The 23,134-nt window shown below is 34.5% G+C and overlaps 1 protein-coding gene across 5 annotated transcripts in view; it reads left to right on the top strand.

The window, feature by feature from the left end:
* Positions 1-22,386, top strand: part of ERBIN (erbb2 interacting protein) — a 144,523-nt gene extending 122,137 nt beyond the window's left edge. Inside the window, exons 21-26 of one of the 5 annotated variants that reach the window (XM_023195759.2) lie at positions 1,640-3,182; positions 14,475-14,594; positions 17,306-17,512; positions 18,603-18,695; positions 19,144-19,218; positions 20,283-22,386. In XM_023195759.2, the coding sequence (XP_023051527.1) occupies positions 1,640-3,182; positions 14,475-14,594; positions 17,306-17,512; positions 18,603-18,695; positions 19,144-19,218; positions 20,283-20,390 (2,146 nt within the window). In that variant the 3' untranslated portion in view covers positions 20,391-22,386. Of the gene's footprint in view, positions 1-1,639; positions 3,183-11,268; positions 11,413-14,474; positions 14,595-17,305; positions 17,513-18,602; positions 18,696-19,143; positions 19,219-20,282 lie in introns of all 5 variants that reach the window. The other 4 variants (XM_023195763.2, XM_023195761.2, XM_023195760.1 and 1 more) reach the window with 4 other exon arrangements.
* Positions 22,387-23,134: the final 748 nt, after the last annotated feature.

Raw genomic sequence — 23,134 nt, 5'->3', positions numbered from 1 at the left:
TAGTCCCAGCTACCTGGGAGGCTGAGTTGGGAGGATCACTTGAGCCTAGAAGGCGGAAGTTGCAGTGAGCTGCGATCACACCACCACACTCCAACCTGGGTGACAGAGCTAGACCTTGTCTCAAAAAAAAAAAAAAAAAAAGAGAGAGATTGGGGTTGGCTGGATGTGGTAGAATACCTGTAATCCCAGCAATTTTTGAGGCCAAGACTATAGATTGCTTGAGTCCAGGAGTTCAACCAGCTTGGGCAACATGGTGAAACCATGTCTCTACAAAAAAAATTAGCCAGGTATGTTGGCACATGCCTGTAGTCCCAGCTACTCAGGAGGCCAAGGTGGGAGGTTCTGTAGCCTGGGAGGTTTAGGCTGCAGCAAGTCATGATCAGGCTACTGCACTCCAGCATGGGTGACAGAATTGAGCTCCTGTCTCAAAAAAAAAAAAAAAAAAAAAAAAATGGGTTACTTGGGGTACCTACTAAACCAAAAGTTTAATGTATGGATATTTTTAACAGTCATTTAGAGTTGTTCTTAAATTTCAGGCGTATTTAAGTAAAATTTGTATATTAACGTGTATAGTTGGAAAAGGGATGTGAATTTTATGCCTGAAAATAAGTATAAGGTATTGTGTAATTACAATCAATCATTTATTTCTGTTCTTTGAATTTGAGGCTATGAGCTACTGTTTAAAATACTAATTTTTATAACCTAGATATTATCGTATTAATTTATTGAATAATAAAATTTTGTTTATTGTTGGGAAAGTGGTATATTTCCTAAATGCTGCTTTTAATATAATAAATAGAGCCTAAGCAAGGAATACAGCAACACCTTTTTGTGCTGTGTTTCTAGTAATGAAAGTTTTCTTTTTTGTAATCGGAAGACCCAGTATTAGGGAATTTTTGTGGAAACATAACTTGAGTATGTATTCAAGAGGACACAAATATTTAATACCACCAGGTAAAAATAAAATATTTTCTATAATTTTGGAGTGACACATTTAAAAGTATTTGCCAAATACAGCTAGCTACTTAGAAGAGTGATTAGACTTCATGTATCTTTTTATGCCTTTTACATATTTGATATAAAACTTTGGACAATTCAGTTCTTTGCTTTGTACAGTTTTCTTACCTATATATTTGAATGTAATAACAACTGTGTACTTCGTTAACTATGGTTAATTTGGTTAATAATGTAAGACTTCAAAATTAACTGTAAAAATGTCCTGTGTGCTTTACTCCACTATTCATGTTACTAGTTTTCTTTCCATATATCTGCCCTCCTTCAAGCATTTTGTTTCTTTAGCACATTCATGAAAAGATGCAGCAAAGATTAAAAATTCCAACTTTATTCATAGTTCAGCCCTTTGAATTATTTTGTGACAAATTAGATTGAGCATATTGATGAAAATTAATCTTGGTTTTATCTGTAACTTAATTGTATTACTTGTCTGCTACTGAATATAAAGCTCTATTAACTATTAAGATAATATTTTTAAATTACATGCTTGATAATAAATGCCTTTTGTCTTTGACTTTTATTAAGTTTTTTAACTTGTCTACCTACGCAATTTATTTATTAATGTTCCCTGTTACTAAGAAAGCTTGGCTTTATTATGTTTTTCATAAAATTATCTTTATTTTAGGCAAGAAGATGAAAATTTTAACAGCCTTTTACAAAATGGAGATATTTTAAACAATTCAACAGAGGAAAAGTTCAAAGCTCATGATAAAAAAGATTTTAACTTACCTGAATATGATTTGAATATCGAAGAGCGATTAGTTCTAATTGAGAAAAGTGTTGACTCAACAGCCACAGCTGATGACACTCACAAATTAGATCACATCAATATGAATCTTAATAAGCTAATAACTAATGATACGTTTCAACCAGAGATGGAAAGATCAAAAACACAGGATATCATGCTTGGAACAAACTTTTTAAGCATTAATTCTAAAGAAGAAACTGAGCACTTGGAAAATGGAAACAAGTATCCTAATTTGGAATCCATAAATAAGATAAATGGACATTCTGAGGAAACTTCACAGTCTCCTAATAGGACTGAACCACATGACAGTGATTGTTCTGTTGACTTAGGTATTTCCAAAAGCACTGAAGATCTCTCCCCTCAGAAAAGTGGTCCAGTTGGATCTGTTGTGAAATCTCATAGCATAACTAATATGGAGATTGGAGGGCTAAAAATCTATGATATTCTTAGTGATAATGGACCTCAGCAACCAAGTACAACTGTTAAAATCACATCTACTGTCGATGGAAAAAATATAGTCAGGAGCAAGTCTGCCACACTGTTGTATGATCAACCATTGCAGGTATTTACTGGTTCTTCTTCATCTTCTGATTTAATGTCAGGAACAAAGGCAATTTTCAAGTTCGATTCAAATCATAATCCCGAAGAGCCAAATATAATAAGAGGCCCCACAAGTGGCCCACAATCTACACCTCAAATATATGGTCCTCCACAGTATAATATCCAATACAGTAGCAGTGCTGCAGTCAAAGACACTTTGTGGCACTCCAAACAAAATCCCCAAATAGATCATGCCAGTTTTCCTCCTCAGCGCCTTCCTAGATCAGAGAGCACAGAAAATCAAAGTTATGCTAAACATTCTGCCAATCTGAATTTCTCTAATCATAACAATGTTCGAGCTAATTCTGCATACCATTTACATCAGAGACTTGGCCCAGCAAGACATGGGGAAATGTGGGCCATCTCACCAAACGACCGACTTATTCCTGCAGTAACTCGAAGTACAATTCAGCGACAAAGTAGTGTGTCCTCCACAGCCTCTGTAAATCTTGGTGATCCAGGTTCTACAAGGTGGGCCCAGATTCCTGAAGGAGATTATTTATCATACAGAGAGTTCCACTCAGTGGGAAGAACTCCTCAAATGATGCCAGGATCACAGAGACCTCTTTCTGCACGAACATACAGCATAGATGGTCCAAATGCGTCAAGACCTCAGAGTGCTCGACCCTCTGTTAATGAAATACCAGAGAGAACTATGTCAGTTAGTGATTTCAATTATTCACGGACTAGTCCTTCAAAAAGACCAAATGCAAGGGTTGGTTCTGAGCATTCTTTATTAGATCCTCCAGGAAAAAGTAAAGTTCCTCATGACTGGAGAGAACAAGTACTTCGACATATTGAAGCCAAAAAGTTAGAAAAGGTAATTGAACGTGAGTTTTTCATTCTTTTCTTTATGAACTTAATTATTTTCCTTAATTGGCACTCTTTGTTTTCTAAAGATGAAACAAGAGTCTCTGAATTACTGATTATCTCTTTATATTCTAGGTGTTTTTCTCTGGTACTGGGAATAGAGTTCCAAATTTAAACTCAGCCAGGACAATTGGGATGATAATGTGTGTTTCTATCCTCTCCTTTACTCCCCACTGTTTCTAACAAAAATGTATTAATTTTATATGTTTATGTGTCTGTCTCTGAGATTGTGCACACATACTAAAAATAATACATGTATCTCTGTTTAGCATTTTCTGAACTTTGCTATTAATAATTGTTGATTATCTAAATATAAAAATTAGTTTACTATATAGTTAACAGAATAACAAAAAATGTATTGCATATGTAAATATTTCATCTAATATTTTTTCCCCAGTCCACAGTATATGAACTAACATTGTCACTGACACAGATGGCTTCTGGCATGGCGTTTATTCTTAACTTTTCTGAATTTCTGCATTTCTGACCTACTTAAACTCAGTTAAGTGTTTCTGTGGCTCTAGTGTGGCTTAGCAGTAGTTGCTTAAATAACTGATGCTCATGTTCAATTTATAATTTTATGTGGAGATGTTCGTCTTTTGAAAGGAGTTAGAAATGTAAATATACATCCTTGTAAAACCAATATGAGTACCATAGTCATGTGGCCCAAGTGTACAAGACATGATCTTTCTTTAAGATTTGACTTTATGTTTACTCACTAGATTTCACGCAAGCATTATCTTTCTTTCTTTATTAAATATAAAATGTGTTCTTAAAAACAGGTGAACATACAACTTCAATTAGCCATTTTTTAAAATTCCTTAAGTAAAATTTTCAGAAATGCCTAAAATATATGATTAGTACCTCTTACCAGTTTACATGAAATCTCAGCCTATAATTGTTCTTTTTAGTGCAGTCCTCAACTTTATATAAACTTTAAATAGGTAAACATCCACAAGCATTAGGCTACTTCATTCTCATCTATCCATTTTATTTCATCTAGTAACTCTGTACACACTGTTGAGGCTATTTGAACTTTTGTGCTTTTTCTAAGGCACTTGGAAATGTCTTAAGCAGAAGAGTAACATAGGTGCGTTTTATAAATAAATTTCTGGTGATGTTGTGAAACTAGATTTTAGGGGAAGAGGCTGTAGTCAAAGAGATTGAATTGTGATGCCATTTAGTAATCCAGATGAGAAATGAAATGTGAACTGTTATCAGTGCAGTTAAGACAAACGAGTTCAAGAGAGAGAGTTCTGAAATAGACTTTTAACAAGAGTTTACTTCTGATTGAATATTCCTGTAATCAATCAGAAAGGAAAAGGGATAAAGCTTGAGATTGTGCCTTGAATAACTGGTTGTTGGGAATGTCTTTAGCTATTACTGGACACAGAGGAGGATTGGGAGATTGGGAAGATGAGATGAGTTTGGTTTTTCTGTTCTGTGTAGTTTACATCTTATATGGCTGTTCTCCTACTCCTGTCTGACAGAGATATACCTGGATTTTAGTATATAAGAAGCAAGTAGTAACTATCTCATTGTTCAATGTGCCACTCTGCTTTTTTTTAATTGCCTAAAATATTTATGTATTTTGAAATTCACGGTACAGGTTCTTGAAGAGTATATGACACTAGTTTCCTAGTTGTTTCCACTAGTTATTTAGAGGTGTGAATTAGTTGATTGAAACTAAAGAGAAGCCTTGTAAGAAAAGAAACAGGGCAAACTGTGTCTGAACACAAATTTGCACCTGAGGACTCCCATTTTCAAGGATACCATACTTTGAAGTTACATGGGGTGCTTCTCTCATCATATGTTTGCCCACACTCCTGCCTTCCGGGCCACTGGTTGACTACACTGTAGTATCTTCTAGCCCTTCAGTTGGGAAGCATTTCTAGCAAATACCAAAGTATATATCCTGCTCTACTGCATTTCTTTTAGGGTATTTTATCTCTATGTCTTCCTTTCCCTTTCCCTTTCCTTTCCCTTTCCTTTCCTTTCCTTGACAGAGTTTTGCTCTTGTTGCCCAGGCTGGAGTGCAATGGCACCATCTCGGCTCATCGCAACCTCCACCTCCCAGGTTCAAGCGAATCTCCTGCCTCAGCCTCCCTAGTAGCTGGGATTACAGGCATGTGCCACCACGCCCAGCTAATTTTGTATTTTTAGTAGAGACAGGGTTTCTCCATGTTGGTCAGGCTGGTCTCAAACTCCTGACCTCAGGTGATCCGCCCGCCTTGGCCTCCCAAAGTGCTGGGATTACAGGCATGAGCCACCATGCCGGGCTCCATGTCTTTCTTAAATGTATGCTGTGTTTGCCTGTTTCAGTTCTTAAAAAGTATTCACACGTGAGACTGCTTTTATCTAACATGTGAAAGTTTTATCTTAAATGGATTCATGTTTTATAAACCACATTTTTAAAACAATTTAAATTTTTAAAGAATTACTTTAAAAAAATTTTTGTTTAAAGCATTTAGAGAGACATTTTAGTCTTAACAGTTCAGAGTCCTACTCTGCTGCTCGGTTAGCTACTTGGACAAGTAACTTTGACTTTCCTTACCTTAGTTGATTCATGTGTATATTAGGTGCAATAAAAGGAACTACTAGGATTGCTTAAAAATTAAATGGGTGAATACATGCAAAGCACTTAGAATGGTACCTGGCATATATAACTAAGTGCTAAATAAGTGTTTATTGCTATTATCTTCATCCTCATCACCATCTTTTAAATGTAAAGAAATTATCAGCTGATTAAAGTTATTTTTTAAAACAACAAAATATTGTGCAATAGGTTATTTTATGATGGTAAATTTTTTCTTAAAAATTTAAATGTAGTTCATAATTTTAAAATATAAACAGATTTATTATATCAATGATTAAGGCCTTTTTAGAAAGTGAAGATAGTGTCTATGTTTAGCTTGTAAAAATTTGTTTTAAATACCTATTTATCAAGGATGATGATCTTGAATAATATTTCTGTTATATATACTTATCTGTCAGAAACAATACCAATAAAATGTCAATAGAGACATTTGTATTCATTCACACACTTACATACATACATACATACATACATAAAACTAACAAATAGAAATTTCAATAGAAATTTGGTATTTTCTTCATGATTTCATTATTAGTCATCTCTTCTTCAGAAAATACAGTTCAGAAGATTATTTCATAGTTTAGGAAATAACTGTGGTTCAAAAGATGAAATGTGTTAATGTACTGCTAGTAATTATCTGTCGGTGAGATTTGGGGACTTTTTGATACATTTCTAAAATGTTTTCATTTTGAAAGATAAAATGGTAATGATAAATGCAAGAGTAATCACAGAAGATGGGATTATTCAAGAAACAATGCTTTTTGAAAAACTTACAATTTTGATAAATAGGATTAAGTTTAATAGATTAAGGTAAAAATTATATATGAAGAAGGAATTCTGAAAGCAGAGAGAGACAAGGAGTTCAACCTGGTTGAATTAAGGATTTATTTTGAGAACATTTGATAATAAAGTATGGATATTAGAAAGTCATAATATATAAAGTTTACTTAGTATTTACAAAGTGCCAGAAACTATTATCACTGTACAGTTACCTTGCTGTACAAATGTTTCTCAATTTCACATGAGTCCTGTGTGATATTATTATTATTTCATTTTACCATAAGGAAATTTAGGCACAGAAGAGTTAGGTGATTTTCCCAGGATGATACGTGTTACGTAGTGGAGAGAAATAACTTTAAAAGCCCATCAGAAGAATTTCAAGTTGACACAATAAACAAGAGAGAGCCACTATTATTTCCTGAGTAGATAGAGTACTTTAGGACATCTTAGGCAAAAGTGTTCAGGATGAATTGATAAGAAGTAGCTTAGGAAACAGTTTCAATAATAAAACAGCCAAATGAGAGATAGTTGATCTGGGGTTTTCGCTCTCGTGGTGATGAGTCTGAAAAACACTTGGGTTAAAATTACTTAGTTTTAGGGACTGAATGAGAAAAAAGATTGAAGAGGTAGCCAGGGTTTCTGATTTGGGATATTTGGTTTATCAAAATTAATTAATTAATTTTTAAAAATAGAGACAGGGTGTCACTGTGTTGCCCAGGCTGGTCTCAAACTCCAGACCTCAAGCAGTCCTCTTGCTTCAGCCTCTCAGATAAGCAGTCCTCTCGCTTCAGCCTCCGAGATAAGCAGTCCTCTCGCTTCAGCCTCTCGAAGTGCTGGGATTACAGATGTGAGCCACCATGCCCTGCCAAATCAGTATTTTTTTGTTAAAGTTCTGGTAGTTACAGAAATGAAGTCTTTAAAGCATTGTGGTATAATATAAAAGTTTGGCAAAAAAATAACTTAGTTGGTTTTGAAGATATTGAATTTGATGTGATAATGTATCCAAGTAACATGGAACACAATACGATATTAGATTAGTGATGCAAATTTGAGATACAAACCATATGCATGAGTGAATTTTCCTAGGCAGTAATTATGTGGGATAAGAAAAAAGTATGTTTTTAAGAGATACTGAGAAGATATATTGTTTTAAGTAATGTTAAATTGCTAAGATTGCTAGACATGCTTATTATTCCAAAGAGCAGCCCATTCCACTTCAGTGGTATGTACAGACTTAAGATTTCTTCAACATCTTTCATCTTTCCCCCTGCTACCCACCATTAACTGCTAGAAATTTATTATTTTAAGGCAGGATGGTTTGAATAACCAAACATTTGTACCTAGATTTTACCTTTGTTCTTCCTTTAACCTAGGTAAGTGGTTTTCAGACTTTACTATATAGGGTCTATAAATAAAACTGTACATTCTGGGTGATTTCAGAGATTTTCAGATTAATTTTGACGTGTGTGTGTGTGTTTTGCTTTGTATGTGATCTGGCATCCATTTATTCGTTATCCCATTTTTCAGTAAGGAAATTTAGATGCAGATTAATTAATTTTCCCAGGATGATATATATGTTATGTGAAGGAGGGGGAACAACTTTAAAAGCTGGTCAGAAACATTTCAAGTTGACACAATAAATAAGGTGAAGCCACTGTTACTTCCTAAGCAGATATAGTACTTTAGGTTATATAATGTTAGATATGGTTCTTTTGAGTTGTCTGAGAGTGGTTTAACGTGATTCTACCACCATTCTCCTAAAAATAATTTTATTCAGTAAAATAATCCTTAATATTGAATCATAATTTGAGTAATTTGCCAGTGAAAATTAACTCTTTATTTCTGTAAGTCTCTAGTGTGGGGATGCTTTCTTTTCATATGTTTAAAACATTCTAAAATCATATAATTTTGAAAATTGTCCCTGTTTTATTTATAGAAACTACCTTGTGCTACATTCATGCTCTTATTTATTAGATGGTATAATCAGAATGTATGGGCATTAGAAGCAGATTGAAAGTGCCACATAAATATATTACTAATTAACTACTTTAATAGCAGCAGGATTTAGACTCCAGACTTCAAAGCATTGATTCAAAGTGGTAGAAGATGATGGAGGATCTCCATTCACTCCTCTACACCCACCATCTTAATTCTAATGGCAAAGTAGACATGTAAAAATGTTTCCCTAGTGGCTTTCACAATGTCTGCCCTACCTCATGAGGTCAGTTCCCAAATTAAAATTTGCTACTTTACTCAGCTGAGAGTTAGTAATAACAGATAATCTATTGAAACTTAAGTAGTTTTTAAACCTTTTAATAGTCACCCCTCTTACCTCCCACTGCCAAAAACAAAAAAACAAAACAAAACAAAAAACTACCTCGAATCCAAAGATACAAAGTAGCTGTCACCTTGAAAATTTCAAAATTTACTTAATTAAACTAATAAGCAAAATTTGAAAAGGAATAAGAACTTTATATTTCAAAGGTGAATGGTCACTATCAGCATTTACTAACATTCCTCAGATATTAAGCATTCCAAACCATAATATGATTAACACAGCATGGTAAGTGTTAAGTTCACTTGTTACTATACAACTATCAGTATGTAATGAACAACATTGCCTGGGACATTATGCCTAGCATTTAATTGAGCACTGCACAATGTGTTGTGACAGGAAGCGGTTTTGTGTGGATATCTGCACAAACCTGAATTTAAAACCAGACCTGTTTTGAGCTTCAGCTTTATTTGTCAGTAAAATATTTACAGTAAGCTCATGTGTTTAAAGATGACAGAGAAGGCTTTGCTGCAAGATCTGTGTAAAGGATTAATCAGGCCACTTGAGTCAATAACACATTAAAGCTCTCTGCACAGCAAATGTGTGTGTGTCTGTTATTTATGTATGTATGAATGATTTCTTTATTTTTTTTATTCCAGTCAAATGTTTATGAAACCTCCGAATTGCCTCTGCTAAATCTTATCCTTGGTGAAATGGTTTGGGAAGATGCAGGTCTGGGCTATAAGTTTAGCTTTTACTTTAGAATTCACAGAATAACTGGAAGTGTACATGGTAATTTTATGGATCCTTTTCTTTCTGGAATCTTGTATTGTTTCTTGGCATCAGATGTCAACTTCAAATTTTGAGAGGGAATAGATTTGCTAAGAGTAATACAGAAATGCTTGTTATATTTCTGTCTTAATAATAAACCATGCTCAAAATGTGGTTTCCCCAGTTTGACCGTTAAGCCCTCATCAGGGACATGACTAAAGGCACTCACATGAAAGAACAGCAGTTCATAAACAAGTAGAACAGCGGGAATCAGGCAGTGTGTTTATTGAGGTACATCTTCAGGCAGTTCTGGGATTAGCAATTAGGTATTCATATGAACTCAGTTTGTGAGAGGATTCCATCAATGGCTCTTTAAATTTAAGCAGCAAAGGCCACCACTAACTCCTAAAATACAGTGATCTTTAATACCAGTTTATTTGAATGGGGAAAATTTGCCACACATTTTCTCGTTTTCTTCTTGTAATTTTAGAGCAGCAGGAGCATTTTAAAAGTTATATTCGCCAGCCTGGGCAATATGGTGAGACCCTGTCTCCATTAAAAATAAAAATAAAAATTAGCCAGGCACGGTGGTGCACACCTGTGGTCCCAGCTACTCAGGAGCCTGAGGCAGGAGGATGGCTTGAGCCCAGGAATTTGAAGCCAGCCTGGGTAACATAGCAAGACTCTTGTCTCTTTAAAAAATAAAATTAAAAAGGGTGTATCATAAATTTGTGTATGTTAAAACTGTTCTGTAATGCAAGATATTTTTCTAAACATCTAAACATTTAGAAATTGAAATGTTGGGCACAGTGGCTCATACCTGTAATCCCAGCAGTTTAGGAGGCTGAGGCAAAAGGATTGTTTGAAGGAAGGAGTTTGAGACCACCCTGGTCAAGTGTTGTGAGACCTCGTCTCTACAAAAATAATAATAATAATAACTAGTCAGGTGTGGTGTTGAGGACCTGTAGTTCTGTGTGCTCAGGAGGCAAGATCATTTCAGCCCAGGAGTTTGAGGCTGCCGTGAGCCAGGAGCATGCTATGGTACTCCAGACTGGGAGTCTACCTCTTAAAAAAATAAAAAAAAAAATTGAAATGGTATTTTTTGCAAATATATTTTGTGTTATGTATATTTAAACACTCAGTTTATTTAATACATTAGAATTTGCATAAAATGAAGTAGATCTCTAAAAATTCATTTGACTTAGAATTATTAGGTGTTGGTAAAATTTATCTTTATATAGATAAATTAATTTCTGTTCTGTGTGTGACTTTAGATACACATACATCTGCATATGGCGTCAGTTCCTATTTTCTGACATGAAAGATGTGTTAGGAGTAAAGGAAATAGCATTCTAAAAGCAGTTATACGTCTGTACTTTCTTCCTTTGCTTAAACATGCGAATGGTTGTATTTACATGTAATTTGTGTATATGTATATGTTGTCATGTAAATACGTGGTAAGTGGTTCCAATTTCTTTCAGTGACTCTGAAAATTAGTGTTGCATGATACTTCTGGTTTTGGGGTTACTTGAAAATAAGTCTGCTTATATAACATGTCTCGTGGATTTTGCATGCTACACTAATCTCTGTTAAATCTATCCCCTCTTTATTCAGAGTATGCTGTCAAGGTCCTTTAATTCCAATTTTACTGCTGTAAGCAGTTTTCACTATGGCAGCTCTAGGGATTTGCATAGCAGCCAAGGCAGTCTTGCCTTGAGTGTTGCAGATGGAAGAGGTTCTGGTGGGCACATTTTTCGAGTGAGTACCTACACTAGACCAATACTTTTAGGTTGTAGAAGAGAAAACCCCAAATTTTAAGTGTTTTAATGTTTCCAGGAAAAAAATGTTTACTCTGGGCTAGAAACCTTGATTTCCTCTGAGTTCTTCCATGGCTTAGTTCTAAACCTTTCTTCAAAGCTGATACAGTCATTATCTCTTGAGTGTCTTTGGTCATAAACTAATGATGTAGTCAGCAAAAAGCAAAAAGCAGTGTACACTAGGAATAACTGAGAGTTTTTAAAAACTATTCTTCATAGTATTTTTTCTCTTAATATTAAACCTTCTGTTCCTAACTAAAGATTTTAAGGCTATGCTATGTGTAATCCATAGACCTGTTACAGGGAAGAATAATTTTAACTCCAGTGATTGAGAATTGACTGAGAGAAAAGCACTACCCTGAACTAAAGTTAATCATAATTCACTGAGCATGATTAACTGTGAGACTGGAGAAATTGTGATTAAGTATCAGTGAAAAGACAAAATACAAATCCTTTCTTACTCACATTTTACTAAACATTTCCTTAGTAGTGAAGAAGAAAGGTTTATCATTTTAACCAAAATTAGGTATGGGGGATAAAAACACAGAGAAAGAGAAAGAATGACTCTGGGTGGCCCTGTTTTAAGATTTTTTTCGCATAACAACTTGAAGTAGTAGCGTGGCTTCTAAAATATTTCCTTCTGCCCCTCTCCTTCAATCCCGAAAAGACTGTTTTCTCTCTAATAACCCTATTTTATCCCCTCCCCATAGTTTCCATGTGAAGTATTTGCTTACTTCTGGGTCCTTTACTTCTTACCTGAGCGATGGTATCCCCCATTTTAGTATATCCCTGACTCTCCTCTGGTGTTACAGATTAGGAGCAATCTCCTGGATTCTCTTGGCTCTGGCTGTACCTGACCTAGACTTAAACGCTGTCCTCTGTCACCTGCCACCATGTGATTCCTTTGCTGTTGAGTGGCAGTAGTCATGTTGAAACCTCCCAAGTTTGTTTACTTACTTACCTACATATTTATTTATTTACTTATTTATTTTGAGGCAGAGTTTTGTTCTTGTCGCCCAGGCTGAAATGCAGTGGCGTGATCTCAGCTCACTGCAAACTCCGCCTCCCGAGTTCAAGCGAGTCTCCTGCCTCATCCTTCCAAGTACCTGGGATTACAGGTGCCCACCACCACACCTGGCTAATTTTTGCATTTTTAGTAGAGACGGGGTTTCACTATGTTGGCCAGGGGTCTTGAACTCCTTACCTCAGATGATCTGCCTGCCTCGGCCTCACAAAGTGCTGGGATTATAGGCATGAGCCACCGTGCCCAGCCAAGAACCTCTCAATTTAAAAGAGAGGGAACGGTGATAACTATCAGTCTCTCATTCCAAGAGTCCGTAGGGGTAAAGATCGGTGGCTTTTATTAACTCAGGGGTAATCTTTGCCATTTATAGTCACCTGGAGCAATTGTATTTTCCAGATTCTTTTATAGTAACATTTTGTGCTTGTTTTTTTTTCAATTTGGAGCCTTTGAATCCATTGACTTTTACATGGTGTCCTTGCTCTTTTAAAAGGTAAACATAGTTATTCATTCACACCTGAGTTAAAATTTCAAGCTGAGAGCTAAATTCATTATTATGTATTCTAAAAGCACATCTCAGAAAGGGAGAAGGAAAATAAAGTATTCATTGCATAGATACACAATATTAGATCATGTCTAAAAATTCTAAGCCATGGTTTGAACTAACTGCACATGATAGATCTGTTGCAGATATAATTGCTAAGATTAAATTTGAAATCCTTAACTTTATATGTGTGCTGTAGTATGTCATAACAAAGTAGATTTTCGATTAATTTTTCAATATGATGATGTAGTTTGCATTTCTGTGTTGCTAGCCATAAACTGTTTTGAACGTAACAATAGTGCTATTGATCGCAATCTGTTTTGTTTTCTAAAACATATATAGGGATGTGCTTAGAACTAAAATTGAAGTGAAAAACATATGTGTCTTGCTTCCTGGCATATTTATAATAAGAAATATTCAGGGGCTCTGTGCAGTGTCTCACACCTGTAATCCCAGCACTTTGGGATGCTGAGGCTGGAGGATCACTTGAGCCCAGGAATTTGACACCAACCAGGGCAATGTAGGGAGACCCTGTCTCTGCCCTGCCCCACCCCCCTGCAGTGAGCCATGATCACACTACTGCAGTACAGCCTGGGTGGCAAAGTGAAACTCTATCTCCAAAAAGAGAGATAGAGATAGAGGGGTGTGTGTGTGTGTATATGTATATATATAGAGAGATATGTGTGTGTATATATATATTCAGGGATAATGAGATTGAGTCTGTTTTTCCCCTAAAGCTATCGGCTTGGTAAACTTTAATACAGGAATAATATTAACCAGTTAATTGGTTTTAATAGCATTTCTCCAAATCAGTACTTTTGAAACTGTTGAACTCAATATGGCAGAATTAAGCTACAGCAAATTTTATATTCATTTCACACCCCAGTTTTATCCCAATAAAGTAAGTTTTATAAGACTATAAGTGTATTGATTCTGCTTATTAAAATTTAGGGGAAAAAAATCCCATGGGGACTGTTCTGTTAGAAGAACAGCAGTTATTTATTTATTTTTACCAAAAATCTTTTTATAGTGCTCAACTTCAGTGTGTTTTAGTTTTTCTTAAAATTTGAGACTCTGAACTTTGATTAATAATTATATTTGTTCAAAGGTGTTAAAAGCTAGGTATTGCTGTAAGTAAAACTAAAAGGAAAAAATAACATGCAGAATTCATCTTCTACATGTGTGTATTGTACATAAATATATTAACTATATTTTCATATAAGCTTTTCATACATACAAAAACATCTTGCTATGTACCTTTGGAAGAAGTGAAAGATACTAATTGATGGCAGTAATGATGGCAGTGTTTGATTTGGGTCTTCATCTTTGCACTATTTGGCAATATTTTTTCCTAATCGTCTCTCAAGTGTCATCCTCTTGGTTTCACATCTTTTAAAGAACATTATTTGTTTACTTTTTATTTCCTTCTCATTTGAAGCATACCCAAACATCCAGTTCAGGAGATCCTTGTCAAGATGGTATATTCATTTCAGGACAGCAGAGCTACTCATCAGCCACACTTAGTCACAAAGATGTTCCTCCAGACAGCTTGATGAAAGTGGGTACTTGGGAAAACAAAATGTAGTATCTGTGAGCTTTCTATATTTTGCAGCTTTTGGACTAGATATTATATTTGCTTTAGATGAAAATACTTTTTTGAGGGCTTTCCCCCCTTTATTAGTAAGGATTTTAAAAATATCAGAAATACAAAATAGAATTTGACCCTGTCTACTATTTCTCAATTCATTCCATGATTTTTCCACCCTGGAGAAATTGTTTTATTTTTGCATTTAGATTTCTCTTATATAGTAACACCTATTTGTTTTATCATTCGCATCAGGGCCTTTTTGGTATTCCTGATAGTAAAACTATTTGGAGAATTGAAGATGAACTTGTGTTAAATTCTTCATTCTAGGATCTTTTACTGTTACTAAAGTCAAATGTAATTAGAAATCGTCTTGAAAGATTTTTGTATATGATAGAATAGATGATGGTTGAGTTTTTAGTACTTTTGTTGCAATTATCTACGTATGGCCAGTGCCAGACAGATAATTTTTTACTATCCTTCCTCAACTATTTTTCCTTATTTTCTTAACTGATTCCATCCCTCTAGTATGACCAGATATAATTATGAAGCATAGTTATTTATTACATAAAACTTCTATGTTGCCCTTCAGAGTAGTAGCTACCCAGTCATCTAATACTTAAGTTCGTCTAATATATAAGTTCATAAGTTTCTAACCCTCTTTTCTTTTAACTGAGCTTTGTCACCCAGTTTTTTCTCATCACATATATTTTGTGGTTTAGGGTTACTGAGTTTGTTTTAATACTTTTTAATTTCCTGAGCCATCTGCTAATTGTAGCTTAATATATTCCATGTGTATGTTTAACACTGATGTAGGCAAGACCAAATACCTGGTGTCAGGGAGTCTTAAGGTCAGTAGTAATTATCACCTGGCTTTTACCCAGGAGAAAGATACTGAATTTGCATGTAGAATAAATGGTATAAACGTAGAGAAAATCATGGGATATCTGCAGAATTGTATGTGAGTAATAAAGCAACAGCAGAACCAGTTAATTACTCATGGGCAAATCAGTTGCATTAAATCTATAGTGATCAAGTAATAAACAGGTTTTTTTCCCTAAAAATGTTGGGCTAATACAGCACTTCATTTTCCTTCTCTCCAACCAGTATAAGATTTGTCAGTAACATCCTTGTGTCCTGTCACAGAATACCCATGTGTGTTCCCAGACTTCAGAGTTTAACTGAGTTCTCAAGTACAACACAGTTTAACAGTGAAATAGAATGCCTTTTTTAAAAAGTACAAATCTTTACCAAAGCTAAACTACTTTATATCTTTCAGCAAGGTTCACCAAGAAAAGCATGTAGTTCTGAAACTGTTGCCATATCTTTCTCCAAACTTTTCTACTTTGGGATAATTTAGGGAACTGGACCTCAACTATTTCCCTCAGAGTTTTCCCATAATTTCCTTGTCGATGAGATTTTCTTTCTGTTACTAACCAACAAGGAAATTATAAGTTAATAGCTTAACCATATTTTTCTACACAAAAATCTTTTTATATGCAAATATTTGTAATATGACTGTAACCTCTTTTTTTTGTGTGTAGAGATGGAGTCTTGCTCTGGTCACCCAGGCTGGGGTGCAGGGGCATGATCATGGCTCACTGCAGCCTTAAAACTACTGGGCTCAAATGATCCTCCTACTTGAGCCTCCCAAGAAGCTGGGACTACAGGTGTGCACCACCATGCCTAGCCAATTTTTTTTTTTTTTAAGAGATAGGGTCTTGCTGTTTTCCCAGGCTGATCTTGAACTCCTGGCCTGAAGCAGTCCTCCTGTGTAGGCCTCCCAAAGTGCTGGGATTATAGGCATGAGCTACTGCACCCTGCCTCTTATTTTTAAGATAGATTACTCATACTAACAGAATAAGCTGATTAGCCACATTTCTACAAAGGTGATTTTTAAGTCAGGTTTATTCTCTAAAAATGAGAGGCATTAAAACAAAGATAGTTCTTGAACAACAACAAACTAATAATTTCTTTTTTTTGTTGTTTTGTTTTGTTTTTTTTTTTTGCTTTTTGCTTTATGAATAGGGTAGAATGTCAATATTTAATTTTTGTGGCTAATAGTCTGAAATTAATAATATTAAGAGATTGTAAAAGTTGCTAACATACACACAAGGAATAAATCAGTTTTCTACATAGATAGCTGAATTGACTTGTTAATTCTGGGAAAGAAGGAATAGAAGTAGAAAAATATATTTAAATTTGGAAAGAATTTTACCAGAAAATTAGTTTTTTTCTGAAGAAAAACATCAGCAAATGTACCTTTTGTGTATGTGTGTTTGATTTGTATGGGAAAAGATACGCATCTCATAGACTGGCTTAAATTTTAAAATTTTGATATACTATGTGCCATTTTAACATTTGGTTACTATAAAATAGATACATCTAAGAAAATACAAATATAGCTCACAAAACAAGTAAATTAAAATATAGATATGATGTATTTCCATTTGAAAGCTTAAAAAAGAATGTAACAAGCACTAGGGAAACTTTAGAATTAAGACATTAATAGCTTATTTCTTTTAAGGTTTAAAATTAATAGAAAAATAGTAAGTGGCATGGTATTGTTTGACTTAATTGGAATGTGAAACTCTAGTGCTTTTGTAATGCTCCAAGAAGAAATCCAAATATTTGAAATAAGACATTATTATTGGTCATTTTAAGATACTTCATGTTTTTCTTAGATGCCTTTGAGTAATGGACAGATGGGCCAGCCTCTCAGGCCTCAGGCAAATTATAGTCAAATACATCACCCCCCTCAGGCATCTGTGGCAAGGCATCCCTCTAGAGAACAACTAATTGATTACTTGATGCTGAAAGTGGCCCACCAGCCTCCATATACACAGCCCCATTGTTCTCCTAGACAAGGCCATGAACTGGCAAAACAAGAGGTAAGAATAATCAAGACTATTTGAAATATGGGACTAAGCTTTTTATGTATTTTTATAGGTTACTTAATTATGAGCAGTAAATCCATGTAGAATGTTAACATAGTTGTTACCATTTAAAGTTTTATTTTTATGTTATGTTTATAAGGTATTAAACTTGGTGATTTTTATTTGACTTTGTGATCATACAACATAGGATTTAGTATTTTGAGCATGATTTATTTATTCTGGTACGGTTGCTTTTCCACAACTGGTTGATACTCCAGTGGTCAGACATTCCTTAAGAATATAAATAGGAGACCATTAAGATGAAATTGTTCTGTGACACTTAAAATCTTAACTCCTTAGATTTTGAAATTTGACTACAGACTTCAAACTACTTTGAGTATTTAATCTTAAAAATTACTTAAGTCAGCAAGCTACACATTTCTTATGTCTTGATAGTTATTAATAAAATGATCAATAATATTAGAAAGGTAGAGAACAAATGCTTTATTCATTTTGGTTGTGTCTCTGGTGAAAGAGAGTGTTTTATAACACAAGTTTTAATTCTTGCATCTTTTTTTATAGCTTGGTTATAAAAACTATCAATTGGTCATGTTTTAAAATCCCAACTCCTTTGAAGCCTTTAAACAAATTCAGTAAATGAAGAGTTAGTATCACAAAACCACCAATGGATCATTTAGATATCTTATGAAACAAGCCACTAAACAGAGATACTGTGTAATTTAGACATCCCACAAGTGGAAACTGATAATAATATACATGTTTTGTGTTTATATACTATGGCAGTAAAATCTGTGATGTCTAAAAAGTAAAACAGGGTCAATATTAATTGATTCCTTATCCTCATAAGACAAGCAATAAAATTAGGAGCTATGCTTTATATAATCTCAGCTCTGCCTTTAACTCACTAACTCATTAACATAATATTCTATGTTGTATTTCACTTCATCTGAACAAATGTTTATTTTTGATGAATTCTTATGTTTATGTTTGCTTGGACTTAACCCATCAGTATTTAAATATAGATGTTGTGGCATTATAACTTTTTCTGAAATAGTAAGTTTCCTTTATTTTCATATTAACTCAGATTCGAGTGAGGGTTGAAAAGGATCCAGAACTTGGATTTAGCATATCAGGTGGTGTCGGGGGTAGAGGAAACCCATTCAGACCTGATGATGATGTAAGTTTTCTTTGTATATTCTTGAAACACCTATAAAGTTTTATTTGCTGATTCAATACTTATATGTAAGTGAAAATCTAGTAGATGTTTATGTAAATCTAGGTAGACATCACCTTGATTCCCCACTGTATTGCTTACCTTTTTGTTTTGTAATTTGATCAGTTCAAGTTAAAACAATTTAACCAAAAACTATGAATGTTTGTGATATTATCAAGTGATCTTTAATTTTCTTATTGCTTTTTCACTCATCTATAAAAGTAATTTTATTACTCTCAAGAGAAATCACTAATAACTAGTTTGTTACGGTATTACTCAGAGAAGTCAGGGAGAAAACTTGTACCATGATTGAAATATTTGCATGGTGTGGAGGAGAAGTTGCTCCTTGGTACTCTGTTATTTATACATACTGTTTTTAGTTAAATAAACAATTATTTTTTTGTTATTAAAGGGTATATTTGTAACAAGGGTACAGCCTGAAGGACCAGCATCAAAATTACTGCAGCCAGGTGATAAAATTATTCAGGTAATTAAAATAAATCCATATTTGTTTTTCATTTTATAACACTCTAATGTTTTCATAGTTTAAAATGTTTTCACTTCAACTTTGGAAATCGCGGGAGGCTGAGGCAGGAGAATGGCATGAACCTGGGAGGCAGAGCTTGCAGTGAGCTGAGATCACGCCACTGCACTCCAACCTGGGCAACAGAGCGAGACTCCGTCTCAAAAAAAAATAAAATTAGTTTAAAAAAATTTTTAAATAATTTCAAGCTTAGAGAAAAGCCACAAAAATAGTACAATAAACACCAGTATTACATCAATTGGTCACCAGTTGTTCATAATTTGCTACATTGTCTTTAGCGTTTATTCTCCTCTTTCTTCTGCTTTTCTCCTTCCGTCTATACACACACACACACACGCACACACACACAGAGAGAGAGTCACACTCACTCATACACTCAACAGTTATGCGCGTTTATTTTCGTGAACCATTTGGGAATGTGTAGTTTCAATTTGTGACTGAACAAGTTACTTTACCTCTCCATGCCTGGGCTTTCTCTTCTCTAAAATAAGATGGTGAAAGAATCTTTTTTTGAGCATTGTGAGAATCAAAGGATCTAATTCATATTAGATAATTACACACTTAGAATTACACACTTAGAATTGTGTGTTGGTACACAGTAGAACCTCAGTAAATATTAACCTTAATTGTAAGAAATATGGTGGTCTCGATGTGATGGCTTCAAGACAATCGGAAGGCTAGCCCTTGCCCCTTGCTATGCTACAGTTTGGTCACCTCAGACGCACATTAGCATTATACAGCACCATGTCTGACATTATTTCTTAAGTGATTCCTAACATTGGACTGCTACATAAGAATTGTCTGAAAAGTTGGACAAAACACACATTTCTAGACCCCATCTTCAGAGACTTTATTCCTTGGTTTGGGTAGGGCCTGTGAATCTGTATATTATTTTAAGTTGCCAAAGTGATTCTTATTTTCTTGCAGGTTTGTGAACTACTTGGCAGAAATGTAAATAAATTCCTATAAAATGTTTTTCCTAAAAGCATTTTTCCTCTTTCTTCCAGGCTAATGGCTACAGTTTTATAAATATTGAACATGGACAAGCAGTGTCCTTGCTAAAAACTTTCCAGAATACAGTTGAACTCATCATTGTACGAGAAGTTTCCTCATAAGCACTGTGGACAAAAAAGGGGGGAAGACAGCAAGATTTATTGGAAGATACTTGCAGGGGAAATTAATATTTTGACTATTTTTATATATAAAGAAGAACTCAAAAAATTATGTTCAAATTTGTACATTAATGAAGTAATGGAACTTGTGGTTAGAGGGAAAGAACCACTGTACAGAATATAAAGGAGACTGTTGAACTCATACCATATAAAACTTGTTAGGTTTTTAAACATAGCAATCAAGGCTACAAAAACAAACCTGTGTTGTTTTTGTATAGATTGTAGGTTTATTTTTGGATTTCATATACATGACTGAACTGTGTGCAAGGCAATAGTTAGCCTTGATTTTAGCCCAGAGACAGATGGCAGAGCTATCTGTCCCTCATAGCTTTTATGCCCTTATTTTTATTCAACTGGTATTAATGTTTTTCTCCTGAAACTACTTTTTTTTGATGTGAGCAAGAGATTTGAAGTGTTGGCTTTTGCTATGTGCATATTGAATTGAAGAGTGAGTAGGTGAAGGTGGTGCTGGTGGGTTCACTTTCCAAGGCCAGATTAAAACAGTTATTTTCTATAAAAATCTGGAAGCAAAGAATGGGGACAGGGGGTACTATGTGGTAGTATGTTTTTATTAAGAGAATAATGCAATAAAATAGGTAATGTCTTTTTTATAAAGCAAAAAAGACAATAATTGCATTTTATGAGCTCGGCAGGATCTGTTCTTGTCATAGCCATTGACTATACATTTGCTACTGGTGATTCAGTTTTTAATTTTTTAGTCACAGGAAATTTTTAACTCTACTGTAGTTGCATGTCCATGCATTCTCTGTGTTATGGAAATCCCGATTTTTTTTTTTTTTTTTTTTTTTTTTGTTGTTGCAAATGGTGGTACTTGCAATCTGTTTTATAATTAGCGTTCCATTTAAATCTAATTTATATTTTTTATTGTAAGCAGCAAATGAAACAAAAATGGCCAGTTTTAAGATTGTGTTGCCTGTAACACAAAATGTAAGAAGGTTTAGGAAAGCCTCTTGATTTTTGTTTGGCCTTGCATTGCCTTGGTAAAGTAAAAGGAAACAGTACGCATGGAGCTAGGAAACCAAAGCAAGTTTGTGAAACTGGCACAGTGATAGAGAATTGCTGTGGAGAGTTGTAGAGCAAAGGGATGGGTCCTTGAGGCCTGCCATTGTGTAAAGGTGTTCAAATAAAGGGCTGTTTCTACAGGTAACATTAAATGTGAACTCAACACTTCAGAGTCTTTAAAGGGTTTCTACGTGTATCAATGTAATAGTGTTTTACCACCAACTGCCTTTGTTCCTAGTTACTGTAACAAATATTTGATGATAGAGATTTATTAATTTTGTTTATCCAGACCATTAATTTTATTTGTTTTTGTTGTATGTAATCAAATAAAATTTGAGTAACATGTAATGGTAAGGATTAATGCATGGTTATTTGGACCAGAAAAAAGTGCCATAGAAGACCAATAACTGTTTAGTTGAGGCTAGTCTGGAACCTTTCATTAGAGCAATATTTGGTTATTGCACTTCATTTTTATTTACTAAGAAATGCAATTTGGGAATTTTTAATCTGTTATGCTTTGTTTATCAACCTTGATTTTAATTAAGACTTTTATAAGACTAGCTTAAAACACCAACCCACATTATATTTGCAAAAGTGAGTTGGACTCACTTTCCATTCTTGCTAGTCAAAGTAGGCAGCACTTTTAAAAATATGTGAACTCAAATACTGCACTTCTTTCAAGGTGTTATCAATTGGTTATTGTACTGTATAGTTTTAATAATTTTGATTGAAACCCTTTAACAACTCTTTGTAAATTTTAACTCATTTTAGTTGATTTTCAGTACTATTTACATAGGAATTGATTTTTATGGATATAGTATAAGAAATGTGCTGTATTTTGATAAAATTCACTTACTGTACGTGTGTTGTAATCTAAAAAAAAAAAAAAGAATGACAAACAGCTTCTTTAAGACAAGTCTCGGTGTTCCCTTTATTCTTAGTTTGTTTTTAAATATTAATTTTGGCATTCTAAAATAGTTAACTTTTCTTTTACTGATTTCAGATTTTCACAGTCACATTCTACTTTTAATCAGAAATATTTAATAATTGTGAAGTTTTCAACTACTTTACCTTGAACCACATATATAGATTATAATTTTGGAAAAGGAATTAAGCCCCACAGAACAATGGATCTTTAGAAAACCTTAACTTCATTGTCTGCACATTACATTGAAGTATTATAAATGCAACAGATGTTATATGCACTGGTATTTTTTTTTTTTTGAGGCGGAGTCTTGCTCTGTCGCCCGGACTGGAGTGCAGTGGCCGGATCTCAGCTCACTGCAAGCTCCGCCTCCCGGGTTTACGCCATTCTCCTGCCTCAGCCTCCCGAGTAGCTGAGACTACAGGCGCCCGCCACCTCGCCCAGCTAGTTTTTGTATTTTTAGTAGAGACGGGGTTTCACCGTGTTAGCCAGGATGGTCTCGATCTCCTGACCTCGTGATCCACCCGTCTCGGCCTCCCAAAGTGCTGGGATTACAGGCTTGAGCCACCGCGCCCGGCTGCACTGGTATTTTATCCTACTATAGTTAATTAAAATTTTATAGTATTCTTGCAACACAGAGTTGAGTAAGAAACTTACCAAGAGGAGTATTATACCAAGTTTTCTTTCTTTGAAAGTATTGGAAAACTAAAATTAAATGACAAGGACTTTTAATTAGAAG

This window comes from Piliocolobus tephrosceles, chromosome 4 (assembly GCF_002776525.5).
Source record: "Piliocolobus tephrosceles isolate RC106 chromosome 4, ASM277652v3, whole genome shotgun sequence".
Lineage (NCBI taxonomy): Eukaryota > Metazoa > Chordata > Mammalia > Primates > Cercopithecidae > Piliocolobus > Piliocolobus tephrosceles.
Note: the sequence above shows the minus strand (reverse complement) of the source record. Positions and strands in the feature narration are given on the sequence as shown.